The sequence below is a fragment of the Anas platyrhynchos genome, chromosome 16, assembly GCF_047663525.1.
Source record: "Anas platyrhynchos isolate ZD024472 breed Pekin duck chromosome 16, IASCAAS_PekinDuck_T2T, whole genome shotgun sequence".
Taxonomy (NCBI): domain Eukaryota; kingdom Metazoa; phylum Chordata; class Aves; order Anseriformes; family Anatidae; genus Anas; species Anas platyrhynchos.
This window is the reverse complement of record NC_092602.1, coordinates 3,588,991-3,605,460: the sequence shown is the minus strand read 5'-3', so window position 1 is coordinate 3,605,460 and position 16,470 is coordinate 3,588,991. Positions and strand designations below refer to the sequence as shown.

The following is a 16,470-nucleotide window of genomic DNA, read 5'->3' as shown; positions in this document are numbered from 1 at the left end:
AATTCCAAGAATATCAAATTATTAAATATACTCACTTTTTTGGGGCCTGGCAAAAGGCATTAATGACAACAGATCTGACACCTTCAGGAGATCCAACTACTCTTATTCAAAAGTTGAAATTATGCCCTTACCCTGGGCACTGAAAATGAACAGTAACTGCTATCAGAGAATACAGATCTTAAATACTTACTTTGAAATCCATGCCTTCTCCACAGTTCGTCACTACACATAGCAAGCCCAGTGCTTTGGCCAGATCCTTGGTTGTTTCTGTTTTTCCTGTACCGGCTGGCCCTGCTGGTGCTCCTCCCAAAAACATTGATAAAGCCTTTGAAGACAGAGCAAAAAGCAAAGAAAAGCATTTGTATTAAGCTGGTAGCAAAATCATGAACAAACCTGTGGGTACAAAAAACTTTAAATCTTATCTGTGAATGCATTCTATATTATCTTTGAGAAAATCAGTTGAGAAGGCTATTGCCACCTAGTTCAGATATATTTGTGTTCAAAATGTTGTGTGGTTTTTTTTTTCAACTTTATCTCTTAGTTGCCAGTTATGTGGTTGCATGGAAGTATATTTTTTAAATGTGTGTTAGCAAAAATCTACTTTAATATATACCTGTGTGAGTGTAAGGTAAATACGATCCGTAAGAGGGGTGATCACAAGACGTCCATTCAAACCCATATACTCATAACCATATGAAAATGTGCCTGTGCACTGCCGCACATTCAGTTCATCTGGCTCTCGGTCCCAGTAAAAACGCAGCTGGCTTTCCCATTCAAACTCCTGAGCCTGCAGAATGCTACACAAGAGAAATGTGCTTATATGAGATAAAAGGATGGAAATACAATTTGTGGATATGGTATTTTCTCAAGAGGTTGGGGAGTTTACCTGTCTCTTACAAATGTATCGACAATGTCTCTGGCATGAACATCAATAATGAGAACAGTGTTGTATTTTTTCCTGTCATTTTTGCTCAAAGGCACTGCAATGCGAGTAACCAGGTCATCAATTTGCTGGTGCATTTTTTTAGCATACAGTTTCATTGCCTGTTTTTCTCCCTTCTTCACTTTCCGAAAGACATCCTCCACCTCCCATGTCCACCACACCTGATTAGCAGCCAGCACCATCATGCCTTGGTAGAGTAACATCCAATCAACTCTGTGGGAAATAGATATAGTTTGGGAGTCTGAGTTACTGTTTATTTTAAGTAACTCATCAGAACAACAAAAAAAAAAAACCAGGAAGCTCCTCCTATTTCTGCAACAGCTACAACATGGACAAAGGTTTATAAAGATGTATAGAATTCCATCGAGGTGTGATGTTTTATTTCTAAAGCCTAAGAAATACTCTCAGAGAAAAACTACCTATTCCTTATGTAACAATTGCCAAGTAGAATCCATAATGAGAAAAACACACTACACACATCACTAAAAATTAAAATTCAAGGCTTAGGAAATAGCATACAATAGATAACACAATTTTTTCTGGTCAGTTAAAATGCCGGATATGCATGCATATCCCCTCCACTTACAGAAATACAGGCTAAACTGTGCAAAAATTTTAAAATTAAGTTTCTCATTTTCTATATCGCTACAGGCTCGTAATAACATATAAGGTATTTGTATTATCTTGATACTGATTATTTCACCTGCTTCTGTCTTCACAGTATCGAAAAATAGCTTCCTTAGTAAGGAGTCTGTTTGTTCGTCTCATTTCTTTTAGCACTGCTGTCATCCAATTCTCCACTCTGCCTTCTGCAGCTACAGCCTGTCGGAACTCCATCACCTCCCCCTCAGCTGAAATCATGGCTGTTGCGATTTTCTTATCATTATCACCATCCTGAAACCTCAGGGAAGCTATGTTATCATACATCTGAAATCAACAAAGAAACTCACTGGCATTTGAGAAACCAAGCTTTGGAGATTTAAGTATATCTAGCCCCCATTTAATGTTGAAAGGAAATTTCCATGGACTCTAAAGCAAAAATGGATCTGGCTCTAAGTAATCAAATATAAATGCTGATGTATAGCTCAGCAGCCCAACCGCACCGTAAACAAGCAAATGATTTGCCTCAAATTACATTCTTTTTTTTTCCTTTTTTTTCTAGGAAATATAGACCTATCGGGAGCTACAAGAAGTTTCTTTAATGATTGATCATTCTGGTGTGTCTTGAATCTTCTCTACCATAACCACTACTGTCCAGTATGAGAGTCAGGAGAGACCATTGATCAGATTTGATTTATTTATTCAGAAGTTACTTCAAGAAGCTGCCAGGATGTTCTTTGTATGCGAGAAATATTAGTGCACCCTTAAGAGCATGTACAGTATAGTCTGTTCAACTTTTAAAAGCACCTAAAAGCACTTTGGAAAACCAGACACTGTACCTTTATCATGTGTTCCTGGACACAAAGTGGGTTACCACTGCCAAGGATACTAAGCAACTCCTCATCAGATATAAAGAAGAATCTTGGGAAGGCATTTCGCTTGGAATCCAAATAATCATTCAAGCTTTTCTGACATTTCTCCAGCACATCATTTATATGATGGAGGTCTGATAGACGATTTGGGGCTTCACAGGCTTTTTTTATCGTTGGTTCTTTTACCGTTTCATCTATTATCTACATGGGAAGAAAAGAAAAACTAGAAAATACCGAACAGCAATAGATTATACTAAAGTATATTTAGCTAATGACAAAACACACAGCAAAAACAAAAAGCAAAACACATTAAATAACTGTGCTGATCACAAGTCAAGTCAGTTACTTGCCTCTTTAAACATCCTGTCTACGCTGTCAAATATTTTGGCTTCCTCTGGAAGCTGTGATCTTATATCTCCACCAATAAAGATGCTCTCCAGGTACATCCATTTTCTCTGAACCACCATCCAGATCTAAGAGTCAAATGTTGCCATCAAAGACAAAAAAAAATACAATAGAAAACCTTGATTATAAATAAGCATTAATTATTTAGTCCAGCACTTTCCTCCTTACCTCAATTACTTCACCAATCAATGACAGTGTTTTTTCCCAGTGGTGAGCAGTTGCAAGGAAAGGACCCACAAAACGACTGCCCAAGATACTCTGAAGATTGACATTGTTATCATCAAGAACCTCTAGAATTTCATCTACAGATCCCAGAATAAATCCTCTCTTCTCAGTGCCTTTGAAGTATATCTGTACAGTAAATTTCATTTGTTCCCATGTTTCTGCTATGTCCTTCACACCCTGCATGTAAGCATAAAAAGATGCGTATTTCAGTCTTCAAAAACTAGGGAATTATAATCTTAACTTAAAATCAATTAATTCAGAAAAGTTTTTTTGCACAGATTTTCACCCCTGGTTTATAAGGAGGTCTATTTCACAACACTGTGATGAAAATGGAATAAATTCCATTTCAGATCCTTTTTCATAAACTAGACTTGCTTAATGTAATAGCAGAAATCCAAAATACTGCTGCGGAAGTCAAGACAACTAAGATTCTGTGCCATGTTGTAGCTTATTAACAGAGCTATTGATCTATTAGTTACTTCACAGCAGCTCCCTGAAGATGGCAGAATTTTCTGCCATTCCAATAGAGATCTCACATAAAACAAACTATTGTCATCTCTTTTGAGTTTTATTACAATTTTTATATTACCTTCTCAATGCTAAGTTCCTTAACAGCTGTTCCAACTATTTCGTTGATAATATCTGAGTGTTTATGAAGTTCCATAGCAAACATATTCTCCAAAGTGAATGTTTCTGTTGTCATTTCAAATCTTGTGCCTGTTCTCTCCATAAGGTCTTGCCAATGCCTGTTTTAAATTGACGCAACAACTATACCAACCATCACAATACAGTAAAAATGAAAACAACTGTAATTTTAAATATAATAATGAAACCACGTTTCGTATTGTTTAAAGAACTAGTATTTTAAATACACAAAGTACTTCAGTCACCATAATCACGGTATATGCTATTACATCAGTTCATTAAGCAGAAAGTGAAGTTTCAAGCTGCAGGACACATCATGGCCTCTGTAACTAAAACTGAAAGTTCTAACAAAACAAATAAAATCTTCCCATATATATATATATACATATATATATATATTTTTTAATAAATCAAATCAAACCTTTCTCTTAAAGCTTCATTTTTCAAATCAAGCAATAAAGGAATGGAGTCTCTAAATGCCTTCATTTTTGTTTCCAAGTGAAAGGCCACTGGCATACTGCGGACTGCTTTGGGCAGCTTTCGAAAGGCTTTAAGAAATCCTTCGATTCCTTCCTGAAGAAACTGGACATTGAGGTTTATCCAGAGTGTCCGAGACCACTCCTCTTTAGCTGCCTGGGAACAAGGGCACCAGGAAGAAAAAATAAATAATATTTCTTTTTATTTCTGACCAAGAAAAAAAAAAATCAGTATAGTAGGATCTAGAGACCACAATCAGTATGTACATATAATTGTATTAACATTTTACAAACAGAGGAAGAGACAGGTTCACATTCAAGACAGATTCATAACAAAACACAAGCAGTTATATAACAAAGAAATAAAAAAAATACAAACAACAGGAAAATCATCTGTAAGAGCATACTTTACAGGTGATTGATCTGGCTGCTGCTATCAAGGCATTTTAATTTAAAAAATATATATATATATATATTAAAAATAGATAAAATCAATTAAAGCCCGAGAACCACATTGTCACCTGTACACATACTAAAGCTAACTGTAGTTCAACTGCAATAATCATGAGACTTGTGCAGTATAAGGCCACCCAATAATTTCTGGGGGACCAGGGTCTGTTCCTATCTGATAAGAGCATGTGTTTGGTTCACTCCAGAGACGTTGTTTTGTTTCTCTGCTAACATCATTAAACTCATTTCATGGTGACAGTCATTTACAGGTCACAGTTTATTTCATGCAAAGGCTCAGATACAGGCTTGATAGTAACTAAAGCAGCTTCTACCCTCCAACTTTATGTGTGGTATGTGCTTTGAATACACGTGTATGTATGCATACACCTACTTTTTGTAATTCATAAATTTCATAGATCTGCTTTAGACCTTTCATATCATTCTGTGCTTTCATTAAGTCAGGGTACACTGTGGCTGGCAAGTCAAAAAGTCTCTCAACACTGCCCAGTTCCTGTTGAACTTTTTCCAGTTTCTCCACTTCTTTTTCAAAAATGGCCAGGAGTTCCAATCCTGGGAAAGGAGAGAAAATTTTCTAGATAAACAGTCCTATCAATCATAGCAAATAAGTAAGATGGCATTTCTGTAGAAATTATAGTACCGAAAATGTCACATTTCCATTTGAACAGTTTTTATGTCAATAAGGAAATCATAATTTGCTTGTTTTATTTAACCTTTGAAGAATTTTCTAAAGACTAGTTTTGTAAAAAAAGGCATCACTATACACATATTAATCCATTTACCTTTATCAAGATTTTCCCCAACAGAACCAGGCCCTTCAGCCATGAATTTATGGAAGAAATCTGCTATCTCCTTACTGTACTCCTCAATCTGTTGCTGTGTCATCTAAAGAGAACAGTGTTTAAGTTGTTTTCTTTTCCATTTCTGTTTTCTTATATTAATTACAAATATTACCTCTGTGAATTTCTTTTTTATGCCTCCAAGGTTGTGATCAACTTCTGATGCTTCGAAGAAGAGAGCCTCCCACTTTTCCTTAATCTTGTCTGCCATCTCTTGCTCTTCTTCAGCTATCTAAAACAAAACAAGCATTCTCTCACAAGCAATAACTAGTCACAAGAAAATAAAGATGTACTCACATTGTAAATGTGCAAAACATGAAAACAGTTTGAAGTTACCTGAATCAGTCTCAGGTTGCATTGGGGGAGGTTTAGATTGGATATTTGGAAGATCCTTTCCAACCTTGATGATTCTATGAATCAGATTTAAACACATGCAATATGTCCATTTAAAGTGGAGATACTGCTTTGAGAAGGGAGGTTGGACTCGACAATCTCCCTTCTCACCTCAGCAGTACAGTGATTGTGTGAAATGTCTTAATAGGAAAACATTTATTCATTCACATGTGAAGCATTTGTGCCCCAAGCTCCAACGCAAATTGTTTTATGAGACAAGGCGTAACATTCACTTACTGGAATACTGTACATTGCAAGAGTTCGGTATCTCTCCCAGATGTCTAAGTATTTCAGTTCCACCTTGAGTGACATGCCTCTGATCTCTGCAATTGTACCGAGGACAATTTTGAGCTCTTCCAGGGAATCAGGTGGTATCTGAAGATTCTGTGATAGTTTCTGTAAAAATAAATAATTTCCAGAGGCAACACCAGGAAAGCAAATAGCCAAAATTATAATTATTAGTGAAATACAAAACACAAGTAAATAATATGCTGATTCATTTACATTGATAGTCTATGGGATAAAGATAACAACAACAACAAATCAACACAAAGTAAACACCACTACAGTAGGGATGTTTTTAGTACAAAAAATAGTTATAAGCAGTGTTTTAAAGGGAACTTCAGGCTTACTTAGTTGGACCCTTCACAAGCACAGGAGTGAGAAAGTCCTATTTTTTGTGTGTGTGTGACTGTTTTCTCTTGTTTACCAGCTACACTGATTGATGGCTCACCTCTTTATGTATGGCACACCAGAGTACACCAGACAGTTTCAACCAATTCAGAGAGTAGTTCAAATGGTCACCTGCTACTCTGTACTAGCTACATAGGACAAGAAGAACTGAGAACACCTACCTCAATCTCTTCCTGAAGATTGAAGAGTTCCTGTCTTGCAGACTCATTAAGCAGCTTTCCAAGTGAAATCATCCAGTCTCTAGCATTCTCCTTCACCATGTAAACTAAAGGACCCATGTGAAGCCTGATAAATTGCTCATCTTTAATCAAGGGCTGTTGAGTCACTTCTTGAGCTATCTTCATATAGAACTGCAACTTTTCATCAAAGGTGACACAAGCAGGCTTTTTTGCAGCAAACTTCTCTATAGTTATGTCTTTGTTTAATTCCCACAGAAGGTGATACCTCTTCCACTGGTTCAAATACTTGCTGAGAGAAGCCAGGAGTTTGTGGACATTCTGAGTGATGAGAGCAGCCTGCTCAATTATCAGAGGATTCTGGGAGATGTCACTGTAAAAGCTGAAAGTGATAACTTCATCTTCGACATGCTGAGGAGGGCATTCAATACATGTGCCGTGCATCCAGCGCACAAAATGCTAGAGTTTTCAAGACAGGGTTGAAAAATAGTAACTTTTCAGAGAGTAATATTATTCAAATAATTCATTATTATTTAGGAGACTATGTAGGAAGTGAATGATTTCTCAAATCAACTGTTTTTCTGACAGCATGAGAAGAAATTATATTTTCACAAACACTTGAGAGAAGAGTTAATTTCATCCTAACAAAATCTTCCCATGCATTATTCAGTCTGTTTTAAAATCTCCACTGAGTTGCAATATAGCATGGCACAGGAAAAGAGGTATTACATTAGAAAGGCTGGATGCAGCAATAGAACAGAACAGTAAATCTGAGCATAGAAAGCACACTTGATCTAAAGTTATTCATTTCATGTGATATCTGGAATCATTTCTTCATCATCAGAGGGCAGGACTACTGCCACAATATTTGGCTTCTTTTCTGGAAGTTCAACATGATCATACTTATGGTATGAAATAAAGAAAATATTGCTACATCTTTGTCAACAAGCTACATATTCCATCTACTGCTAACCTGCTGTCCTAGATGCCCTTCTCCTATCGTTTTCTGAACTCTTTTTTTGCTACTTTTGTGGAAAGCTGTAATATGGAGAAGGCTACCCATATTTGTTACTCCATCAGGTTATTCATACATTTAAAAAAAAAGTATCTGCAGTGAAAACTATTTCCTTGTGATGTATGCTGATTTATAGAACCAAATGATGTCCTTACAATGGTATAAGCTGAAGAGCAGCAAATAATTTTGCCTAAGTAAAAAGTACATAAAGCTTTATGGTGTTTTTTTTTTGTTTGTTTGTTTTTTTTTGTGTGTGTGTGCGTTGTTTTTTTTTCCTCCTTTGTTACCAGGTTGCAAAGTTAAGACAGTCTGTAAAATTAGAACTATGTACTGGATATTTTGATTTCAAGATAGAGAAATATGAATATTCCCTTTGACATTAATACTTGCCCAATTAATTCATAATCATCACAAGCAAAATCTGGCAACAATTAAATTTTAATCAAAAATCACCTTAGTGACCTCAACACAGTCTTGGATGCATTGTGTCATCATTTTGTCAATCTTGTTGGCATTAGGTTGCAAGATTATCTCGGGAGGAGATAAAACAGCTTCTATTTGGAACAATGGCACATTTGCAAGAACAGCTTCATTAAAAGCTCGCAAATTCCTGCGAGAGGAAAAAAATCATGTCACAGACAGTAATGATCAGGTACTGATCCCTCCACAGAATGTCCAACAGAGACTGCAATTATAAGGTATGCACTTAGATATGCAATCAGATCTGCCAGAAGTCAGTTAAATGTTATTTCAGCTGGAAACACTGATGTGTATCTAAGCAAAATTGCCCCACTAGGACTGATTTAATGCAAAAACTTGGCGGGCTAAAAGAAGCTATTGGAAGGACGGAATGGGAATACACTGGTGCAAAAGGATCCTGAGACTACGGTCTTTGCACAAACAAACAGAACAGTACAAATATAAGTCTGTCTCAAACTGCAAATCACTCAGGTATTCAAACAGAATATCAGTATACATGAGTTTAGAACAACAGATCTAGAAAATACTAAAGATGAACGAGTAAAAACCCATTAAAGCAAACAACTGACTTACTTCAAAATTAACTCTGTCAACACCTGATAAATCCTGTTTTCCCAGTATGCATAATAGGAAGCTAATTTGGGAGATTTGCCACTCTTTGAATTGGCAACCCGTCCTTCTACTTTTGTTAATGATTTTGGAATGGCAGTATAATTTCTAACCATGAGTTCTGTATCTTTTTCTCTTTCACCCTTAACATATACAAAAAAATCTTTCATATCTGCAAAAGATTACAAAAAACAGTGTTAATAACTGCAAAAGATCTAACAGATTTCAGTAGTGGAACAATTAGCGGGTCTTTATTTGTAAACATGAAATTGATATTGCACACTAGAAAAATATCTTCATTATGTAATGCTAATTTATTAATATTTCAACCCTCTGATTTTATATGGATTCAATTATTCAATAGTAACGATTAGATGCAAAAGCAACTTCTGTAAGACTCACAAATCATTGGAAGAAATGTGGTACATCACCCCTACCCTATCACTGGAAGCGAAAGGGAGGCCTGGGAGACAATCACCTCACTGCAATTTCCCTCTGAGGAAAAGAGTGTGGTCGAGATAGCCCAGATGGAAGCTGACACTCTATGCAGATTGCAACTATAAGACTACATTACTGCATATAAGAAGGAAGAAGAATCCAAGGGAAAGCTAGGGGGAAAGTAATCAAAAGCAAGGTCAAATGATCTATTTATATACTTGTGTCTAAGTTCCTCTCATTGACACTGTCAGCTTAGGGTACTGAAGTTCTGCTTGTGCTTCCTGTATTAAACCAGGCAATACTGCTATAACTTATTCTGGTAACTATTATAAGGATTGATCTTCGCAACTAAAAATGCAAAGTAGCAGACAGAACAAGATAAAACATCACGGAGCTCCAAAATGAAAACACAAAGACTTACTAGGAAGTTCATCACCATTTTTTGGAAGTGGAAACTTAAAAAGATTTGTTGATTCTATCAACAGAAGTTTGTCGCTTATGATTCCAGAATTAATATGAATCTGATGGACGAGTGATTCAAACTTCCTGATGGCTTGCGTACATTGGATTGTAAAGTCACCAATACCTGAAATAAATTACAATAATTTGTTTTCTTTCTTCTACCAAATCTTTCACCAATGAATCAAAATTGTCAACAACCAGATGTGTTTGAGAATTAATTGATACTTTGCAGAAAGATAGATTAGATGTTTTATCACCTAATCCTTCATCTATCTCCCTTCTAGCTCTAACAGTCTATATCCATTTCCACTCGGTGTTTTACATATAATAAAAACATAAGAAACACCCACTTGTATCAGACCCTGTCTAACATACTATTCTGTCTTACACCATGGCAATAAGCTATCCTGTTTAAGGATGCATAGCTTTAATCTGACAAATCAAATAGAATGCAGAATTGAAGAGAATATTTGAACTGCAAATCAGTAGCAAAGGCCATTCTAAAGTAGTATCTCCATTACCTAGGGAGTTCCAGTTGAGTCTTCTGTGCCCTGATCTGAATACTCTCCAGAGCTCTTTAATATGGTCATCAAGAAGTTTGGTTTCTGCTTCACTCAATGTTCCCATTAAGTTGTGATAGTGATCCAGCATGGTTTTTAATCCATTTGTATATCTAATGAGTGTAAGAAACATAACAACAAAAAATAAAAAATAAAAATCATTATTTTCTGGAAATACCGTTCTGAACAAGGCAGATCACTTTCTTCATTCTGTTCAAAATTCCACATAAATCAAAATTTTCAGAAATAATGGCTATGTATTGATCATAAATACAATTCTCTTCCTCTCACAAACAAAAGAAAAATCATCTATGACTCCAGTAGTAGCTAGACCATCCTCTCCTGCCCCAACCCAGAAGAAGTATTTAAGACAGCCTCAGTTTGAATCAGATACATGAACTCAACAGGTAAACTTTAAAATCCAGTTAGGTCTCTTATTGTCACACCTCTGTGCCTAAGTGCCTGTGATAATTTGGGCAAAAGTGACTTATCCAAGGCTGTACAAAAAAGCGGCAGTGAGTTCAAATGTGAACTGAAATCTAAATGGCATTAAGAATTCATTGCAAAAAAAAGAAAAGTACTTTCTTTCCTTGTATTTCCTTCAGATTTTGAGGAGGTGTTCATTTGTAAAATGTAGTGCTACAGGGAGAAGGATGCAGACAGCGAAAGAGAAAAGACTGCTAGTGTACCATGGCCATCAGCAATTTTACCCTTAAAAGAAGTTACTACGAGTTCTCATATTTCCAAAAGTTGATGACTCATGGCACACTCTGGTTTGGAGTGAAATCACTTGAAACATTGCTGAAAATCTGTATGAGAGCAGGTATTCTGTTATAACCTTACCCAAGGTATTTGTCTTCCTGTAATGCCACATTTCTTGCTATTTCTGGGACTGGAAACCCCAGTTGTTCCATGTACTTTGTTTCAGTTATAATCTCTTGGAGTCTAGGAGGAAAATTCACTATGAACTGCACTCTTTTCTCTGTGGTGAGAGGCTCCTCTGTTGCCGAGGCCTACAACACAAGAAAGCAGCAGAAAGCATAGAAACACCAGACTGTTACAACACAAGGAAAAAGTTAACTCCTGGAGACATTTGATAAGACAGTAGGTAAAAGTCAGACAGAACAGCTAACATTCAGATTGTGGAAATGCCAGTAAAATTTGACAGCAATCTCAGCATTCTAGTTTCAATTTTGATCTCAGTACTTTTTAAAATTTTCCATTAAAAAACAGTGTTTCTCTTAAAGACATCATTCTTCGAAAAATCTCACCAAACATCAGATAGGTTTCAGTTCTTTCCCACAGAGAAATCAGGTATGTTATTTTCCTCTCTCACCTGCTCAGAAGTCTCTTGATTAATATGGTTTGCTGCCTCACCAGTAACAACCATCAGCAGAGGTTTTCTCAGTAACAATGGGAGCATCTGCTCTGTTCCTTCTGTCCAATGACCATATTTCTGATCTTCATACTCTTTCATCCTCTTGGCCACCTTAAGATACATTTGCTTTACCTAGAAAGGAAAATTCTGTATAATTCATTTTAAAGATCATGAGAAATGTTCCACTATCCTGTCTTAATAAGGTTTCTGATCTTTATCAGATGAGAGGGTAAATAATGCCTTGTAATACAGGTGATGAAGAATTCAGGTTCTTGAGTTCTGTCATTTATTCTGACACTATTTCTTCAGGAAACAGTGGGAAGGTACCAATCAGCTTTTCACGTCTAACATTGCTTACTATGTGCAAAAACATTCTTGCTCACTTAAGAACATTTCCACCTCCCCAGAAGAATGGTATGAGGAAAGTATTCTTCCTTCATTAAACAGCAAAAGAAACAACATACTTCCTTTCCCCGTTCACTAGTAAGTAAGTCCTCTACTTCTTGAAATCGAATAATAGTGTGTTTGATCCGATAGAAAAGGGATCGGGACCAATATATTGCTCCAGCCACTGGAGGGTGATTCTTGAACAAAGGTGGATCCTTGAGGTTCTGAACAAAGATTTGCTTAACATTTTCGACCTAAAAGAGAATAAAACATTGCTAAGAATCATTTCTCCACTTGTTTTTCCACGGTAAGTATCTAACCTGGTACACAGCACAGGCTCTGAAGCTAATTTCAGCAACAAGATAAAAATAATTCATTTTTTCTATTCATCTTTTGTTTGCATTAACTGCATTACACAGAACACCTTCCTTTTTGTGTCTTGTGGAACTGCTACTTTGTCAGTGTTTTTTGTGAGATTACATCTTATTGTTAAACTCAGTGTTCTTTGAATTACCAAGAGAAATGCTATGATAGCAAAAACTTTCCAATATTTGGGCTTCATAGAAGTTATTTTCCCAGAACCCAGAAATTCTTTCTGCCTTCACTGTTAATCTCGGACTCCTTTTGGTCATATTGTGAACTTATTGTCCAACACAAGAAAGCTGAAAGATGGCTTTTCTCTGAAAAGACTGCTGTTGAACTGCTGCTCACAAAGTAAAGGAATAGCCACAAGCCTCCTTGCACATGTAAACATCTTTCAGTTCCTGTACTGTGCTACAAATAAACAGATGTGCACATAATTTCAGCAAATTAACCATGCTATTTCTTGTACAGGTTCCAAAAAAGTGAGAACAATTACTATGTTTATTTTTTTAAAAGCCTGGCAGTCTTTTGGATCGTAAATGACACTACATATGTGTTAAAGATATATATACAGATTTATTATTTTCACTGAAGAATTCCGTATACTACCTAAGAAATGCTAAATTAAATACCTCTTTACAGTATTGGTCCAAAACATCATTGAATTTCATCATCATCTGCTTATTAATGGTTTCACGAGAGCGGATGTGTCTGAAGTTTAACAGCATGTCAAATGCAGCTTCTGCTGATCGAAGGGTCTTGAAAGATTCATCAATAAAGTTTTTGGCCTCTTCTTCAATAACCTAGACAGCGACAAAGGAAGAAGGCCAAGAAATCCTGTCACTTAGAGGTTCATCTTGCAAAACCAAGAAAGGAAGGCAATATTAAAATATCTTTTTTTAATAGTGTTGGGACATATCTTTACTGTTAGCAATTTATAAGACCAAATAGTAAACTGATGGCTTTCCAGTAAGCTACAGGAAATTAGTGTTAACCCAGTGTCTGCTGGGCAGGTATAAAAGTCACAGAAGGCATTGTAACAACTTGCATTTGTGGTTATTCTTAGCTGAATGGGAGAAGTAAATCCAGAAAAAAGTTTGATTTCTTTGTAGAATATGATTGAGGTATGTCAGCACACGAGTACAGGGAGGTCATATGTAGCCTCTGCTCATGCTCTAGTTATTTTGCCAATGAACATAAAACATGTTTCACTGGTTTGCAAGATGAAGTGAAGCTATAAACAAAAAGTACTTGAACACAAAATACTGACTTTAAAAATCTGGTAAAACTTCTCACATTTTCATTTATGTATTCACTCATTTATATATTTTTAAAAAAAGCATATCATTCATTCTTTAATTGAAAATGTTGACATTCTAGAAAGATTTTCATATAGGAAGGAATAAGGGGGAAAAATCACAGTAGATGGCACTTACTGAAACTTCTGTTCTAAATTCTCCCATAATTAACTTCCAATCATGTGTGCTTTTGATGCTAAAAGGGTCAAAAGTCAGTTCTTCCATTGGACTAGTTAGTCTATCTACCCTTCTCAGTAGATCATCAATACGTTTTGGATCACCTGTGACAGCTTTCAGTTCAGAACCAAATATATTGTAAAACTCTTCAACAACCTGTTAATTCAGAAGAACATAACAGAAAGGTTTACTTTTAATGCTTTTCTTTGCTATTTAATATTCTTCTGTTATAGTTTCCTTTAAAGATAACTATAGCCCAGAGAACAATCAATTCTTGCTGTGATTTACATTTTGTATATGCCTATGCAAGACATGAAGTATCTTTTTGGGGTAAAAAAAAAAAAAAAATCTACAGCCCCAACACCACATTTGTCAAAACAGATAACATTCAGTTATTATTTCTTTTTATTTCACTAGGGATTTTACATACACAGTCTACATAGCATGTGGCGATTGATGGACAACTATTATTTCTAGTTACCCTACCCTAAAGGAACCTGCACATAGCACCTATCTTTCATGTATATTATCCTGCAGTTGATACATTGATTCATATACGGTCAAATTTTATATTACAATATACTTAAATGATTATTTTATCTGAAATGATACCATTAAATTAACGAGAAATGAAAACTGCAAACCTGTGAAACAACTGTTACAAGTTTGCAGGTTGATAACAGTACTGTATACAGCAATACCTTTCTCATGGCACCAACCAGTACCTTGAGAAGAGTTATTTCAATTCTCTTAAGGTTGAACACACACACACACACACACACACACACAAATAAATAAATAAATAAATAAATAAATAAATAAATAAATAAATGAAGGCTATTAATACTTCCACAACTATAATACAAAAGAATCTCCTCTCCTGAAAAAGACACTGACCACAAACTGTCCTCTTTAATTACTGTCTATATTAGTACCTGCAAAATGTCATACAGATCTTGACAGATGGAAGCCATATAATCTGTTTTTCCAAATAAACGTTTTCGGTCAAATTCCCAATGTTGCTCTCTTCCTGATGCTTCAATTTGGGCACGAACAGCCAAATAAGATTTCTTCCATTGTTCAAGAGTACTTTTTCCTTCTGCTATTTTCTTTTTTGCAGCAGCTCTATCTTCTCTATTAATCAAAAGAGTTAAGATACTATAGATGGAAAGATTATAGATATAAAATGATATTTCAACTGGATCTATCTATCCTGGTTTAGTATCTTCTAGTTGTACAAGATCTAGGCAAAACTTACAACTGCAAGGTCTTCATTTTCAGTGAAATTTATTTTGAAAAAGTTATTTCAGGACTGATTTTTATATTTATGTCACTTTTGTACCAGAGTATTTGCATTGTGTTTATTGATTTATGTCCTTTCAAGAGAAAAGAGGACAAGCACCTATTTCTTCAGGCTGATTCAATAATTTGTGAAAACTAGAACATTAATTGGCTTTTAATTGACCTTCTAATACAACTTCAGATAGTGAGAAACACTGAAACATATTCAATGCAAGTGTTATCAATCACACTTCCTGTAAAACAAGCAAAGCTTTTAATAAATGCAGCCTTGTTAAATAGGAATCCAGTACTTACTTAAACAGGGTGTGTAAATCCACGGCTTTGCACACTCGTGTTGAAATTTCCCACGCAATTCGTTCCATGAGGGGTACCATCCGTTCATCCTTGTTGTAATGCCGTGAGATAACCCATACCATTCTCAGGGCATTCATCAGCAAAGGAATTGTGTCCAAGACAACATCAAACCCAGTGCCATGTGTTAAATTCTATTAAATATATTTTAAATAATTTGAATAAGTTCTCATGTAAATACAGATAAATATTGTGCAGATTTGCATCTATTGCTCCAAATACTTGTCAGGTACTGTCTCATTAGTATTCTACTTTCTGAAAAAGATGTCCTAAGACTGGTTTTAGCCCAAGTGTTTATTTGAATAATCTTCAACAGAACTTAAACTTGACCTATCAGCTCTAACCAGTGATAGAAGTTACCTCAAAAATTGGAGAAGATAAATCTTTGTTTTTCTTAATTCAGCTGTGCTATCTCATTCTTCCAAAGCTGTGATTTACAAACCAAGCTGTTCACAGCTCTGTGCTTCTGCTTTCAGGTATTAGAACAGCAGCAATTCAGACAAAATAAACAAGCTTTTTTATTATTAAATGTAAAAAATCTAGAGTATATCTTTATTGCTGGTAAAATAATAATAATAATAAATAATAATAATAATAATAATAGACCAACAAAGAAACCAAACTCGGGCAAATACAGCTACAACTCCACAGTTTTCTTAAGGATACATACCTTCAAATAGCGTTCAAGAGTTGAAAGGAACCTAGCATTATCTAGAGCTTCCACATGATGTTTTCTGAGGTCGCTTAAGACTGCCTGTAAATCTTTGCTACACTCAGATTCAGCTTCCTGTAATATTGCCAAGACTTTTTCAACTCCTGGAAGCTTTGTCTGTTCAGTAAGACCAGATAAAGCAGCATGTCTTTCACGCCAGAAGTCAATTTCTGCAAGTGGACCATTGCCCTACAAGATATGTG

General features: G+C 35.6%; 1 protein-coding gene across 3 annotated transcripts in view; it reads right to left on the bottom strand.

The window, feature by feature from the left end:
• The window catches only part of DNAH10 (dynein axonemal heavy chain 10), a 56,015-nt gene that overhangs the window by 33,466 nt on the left and 6,079 nt on the right, over positions 1-16,470 (bottom strand). For all 3 annotated transcript variants that reach the window (XR_011803779.1, XM_072024389.1, XM_072024388.1), the window contains exons 7-32: positions 16,226-16,456; positions 15,499-15,689; positions 14,838-15,036; positions 13,864-14,058; positions 13,060-13,230; positions 12,142-12,318; positions 11,636-11,809; positions 11,143-11,312; positions 10,261-10,412; positions 9,699-9,863; positions 8,804-9,011; positions 8,204-8,360; positions 6,721-7,194; positions 6,104-6,262; positions 5,589-5,705; positions 5,417-5,519; positions 5,008-5,186; positions 4,112-4,323; positions 3,635-3,791; positions 2,989-3,222; positions 2,766-2,888; positions 2,383-2,616; positions 1,647-1,870; positions 887-1,156; positions 614-797; positions 191-325 (exon numbers count right to left, since the gene is read on the bottom strand). Coding sequence is in view for 2 of the 3 variants with exons in the window: in XM_072024389.1 (XP_071880490.1) it covers positions 191-325; positions 614-797; positions 887-1,156; positions 1,647-1,870; positions 2,383-2,616; positions 2,766-2,888; positions 2,989-3,222; positions 3,635-3,791; positions 4,112-4,323; positions 5,008-5,186; positions 5,417-5,519; positions 5,589-5,705; positions 6,104-6,262; positions 6,721-7,194; positions 8,204-8,360; positions 8,804-9,011; positions 9,699-9,863; positions 10,261-10,412; positions 11,143-11,312; positions 11,636-11,809; positions 12,142-12,318; positions 13,060-13,230; positions 13,864-14,058; positions 14,838-15,036; positions 15,499-15,689; positions 16,226-16,456 (4,995 nt within the window). In the remaining variant the exon portion in view is untranslated. The remainder of the gene's footprint in view (positions 1-190; positions 326-613; positions 798-886; positions 1,157-1,646; positions 1,871-2,382; positions 2,617-2,765; positions 2,889-2,988; positions 3,223-3,634; positions 3,792-4,111; positions 4,324-5,007; positions 5,187-5,416; positions 5,520-5,588; positions 5,706-6,103; positions 6,263-6,720; positions 7,195-8,203; positions 8,361-8,803; positions 9,012-9,698; positions 9,864-10,260; positions 10,413-11,142; positions 11,313-11,635; positions 11,810-12,141; positions 12,319-13,059; positions 13,231-13,863; positions 14,059-14,837; positions 15,037-15,498; positions 15,690-16,225; positions 16,457-16,470) is intronic.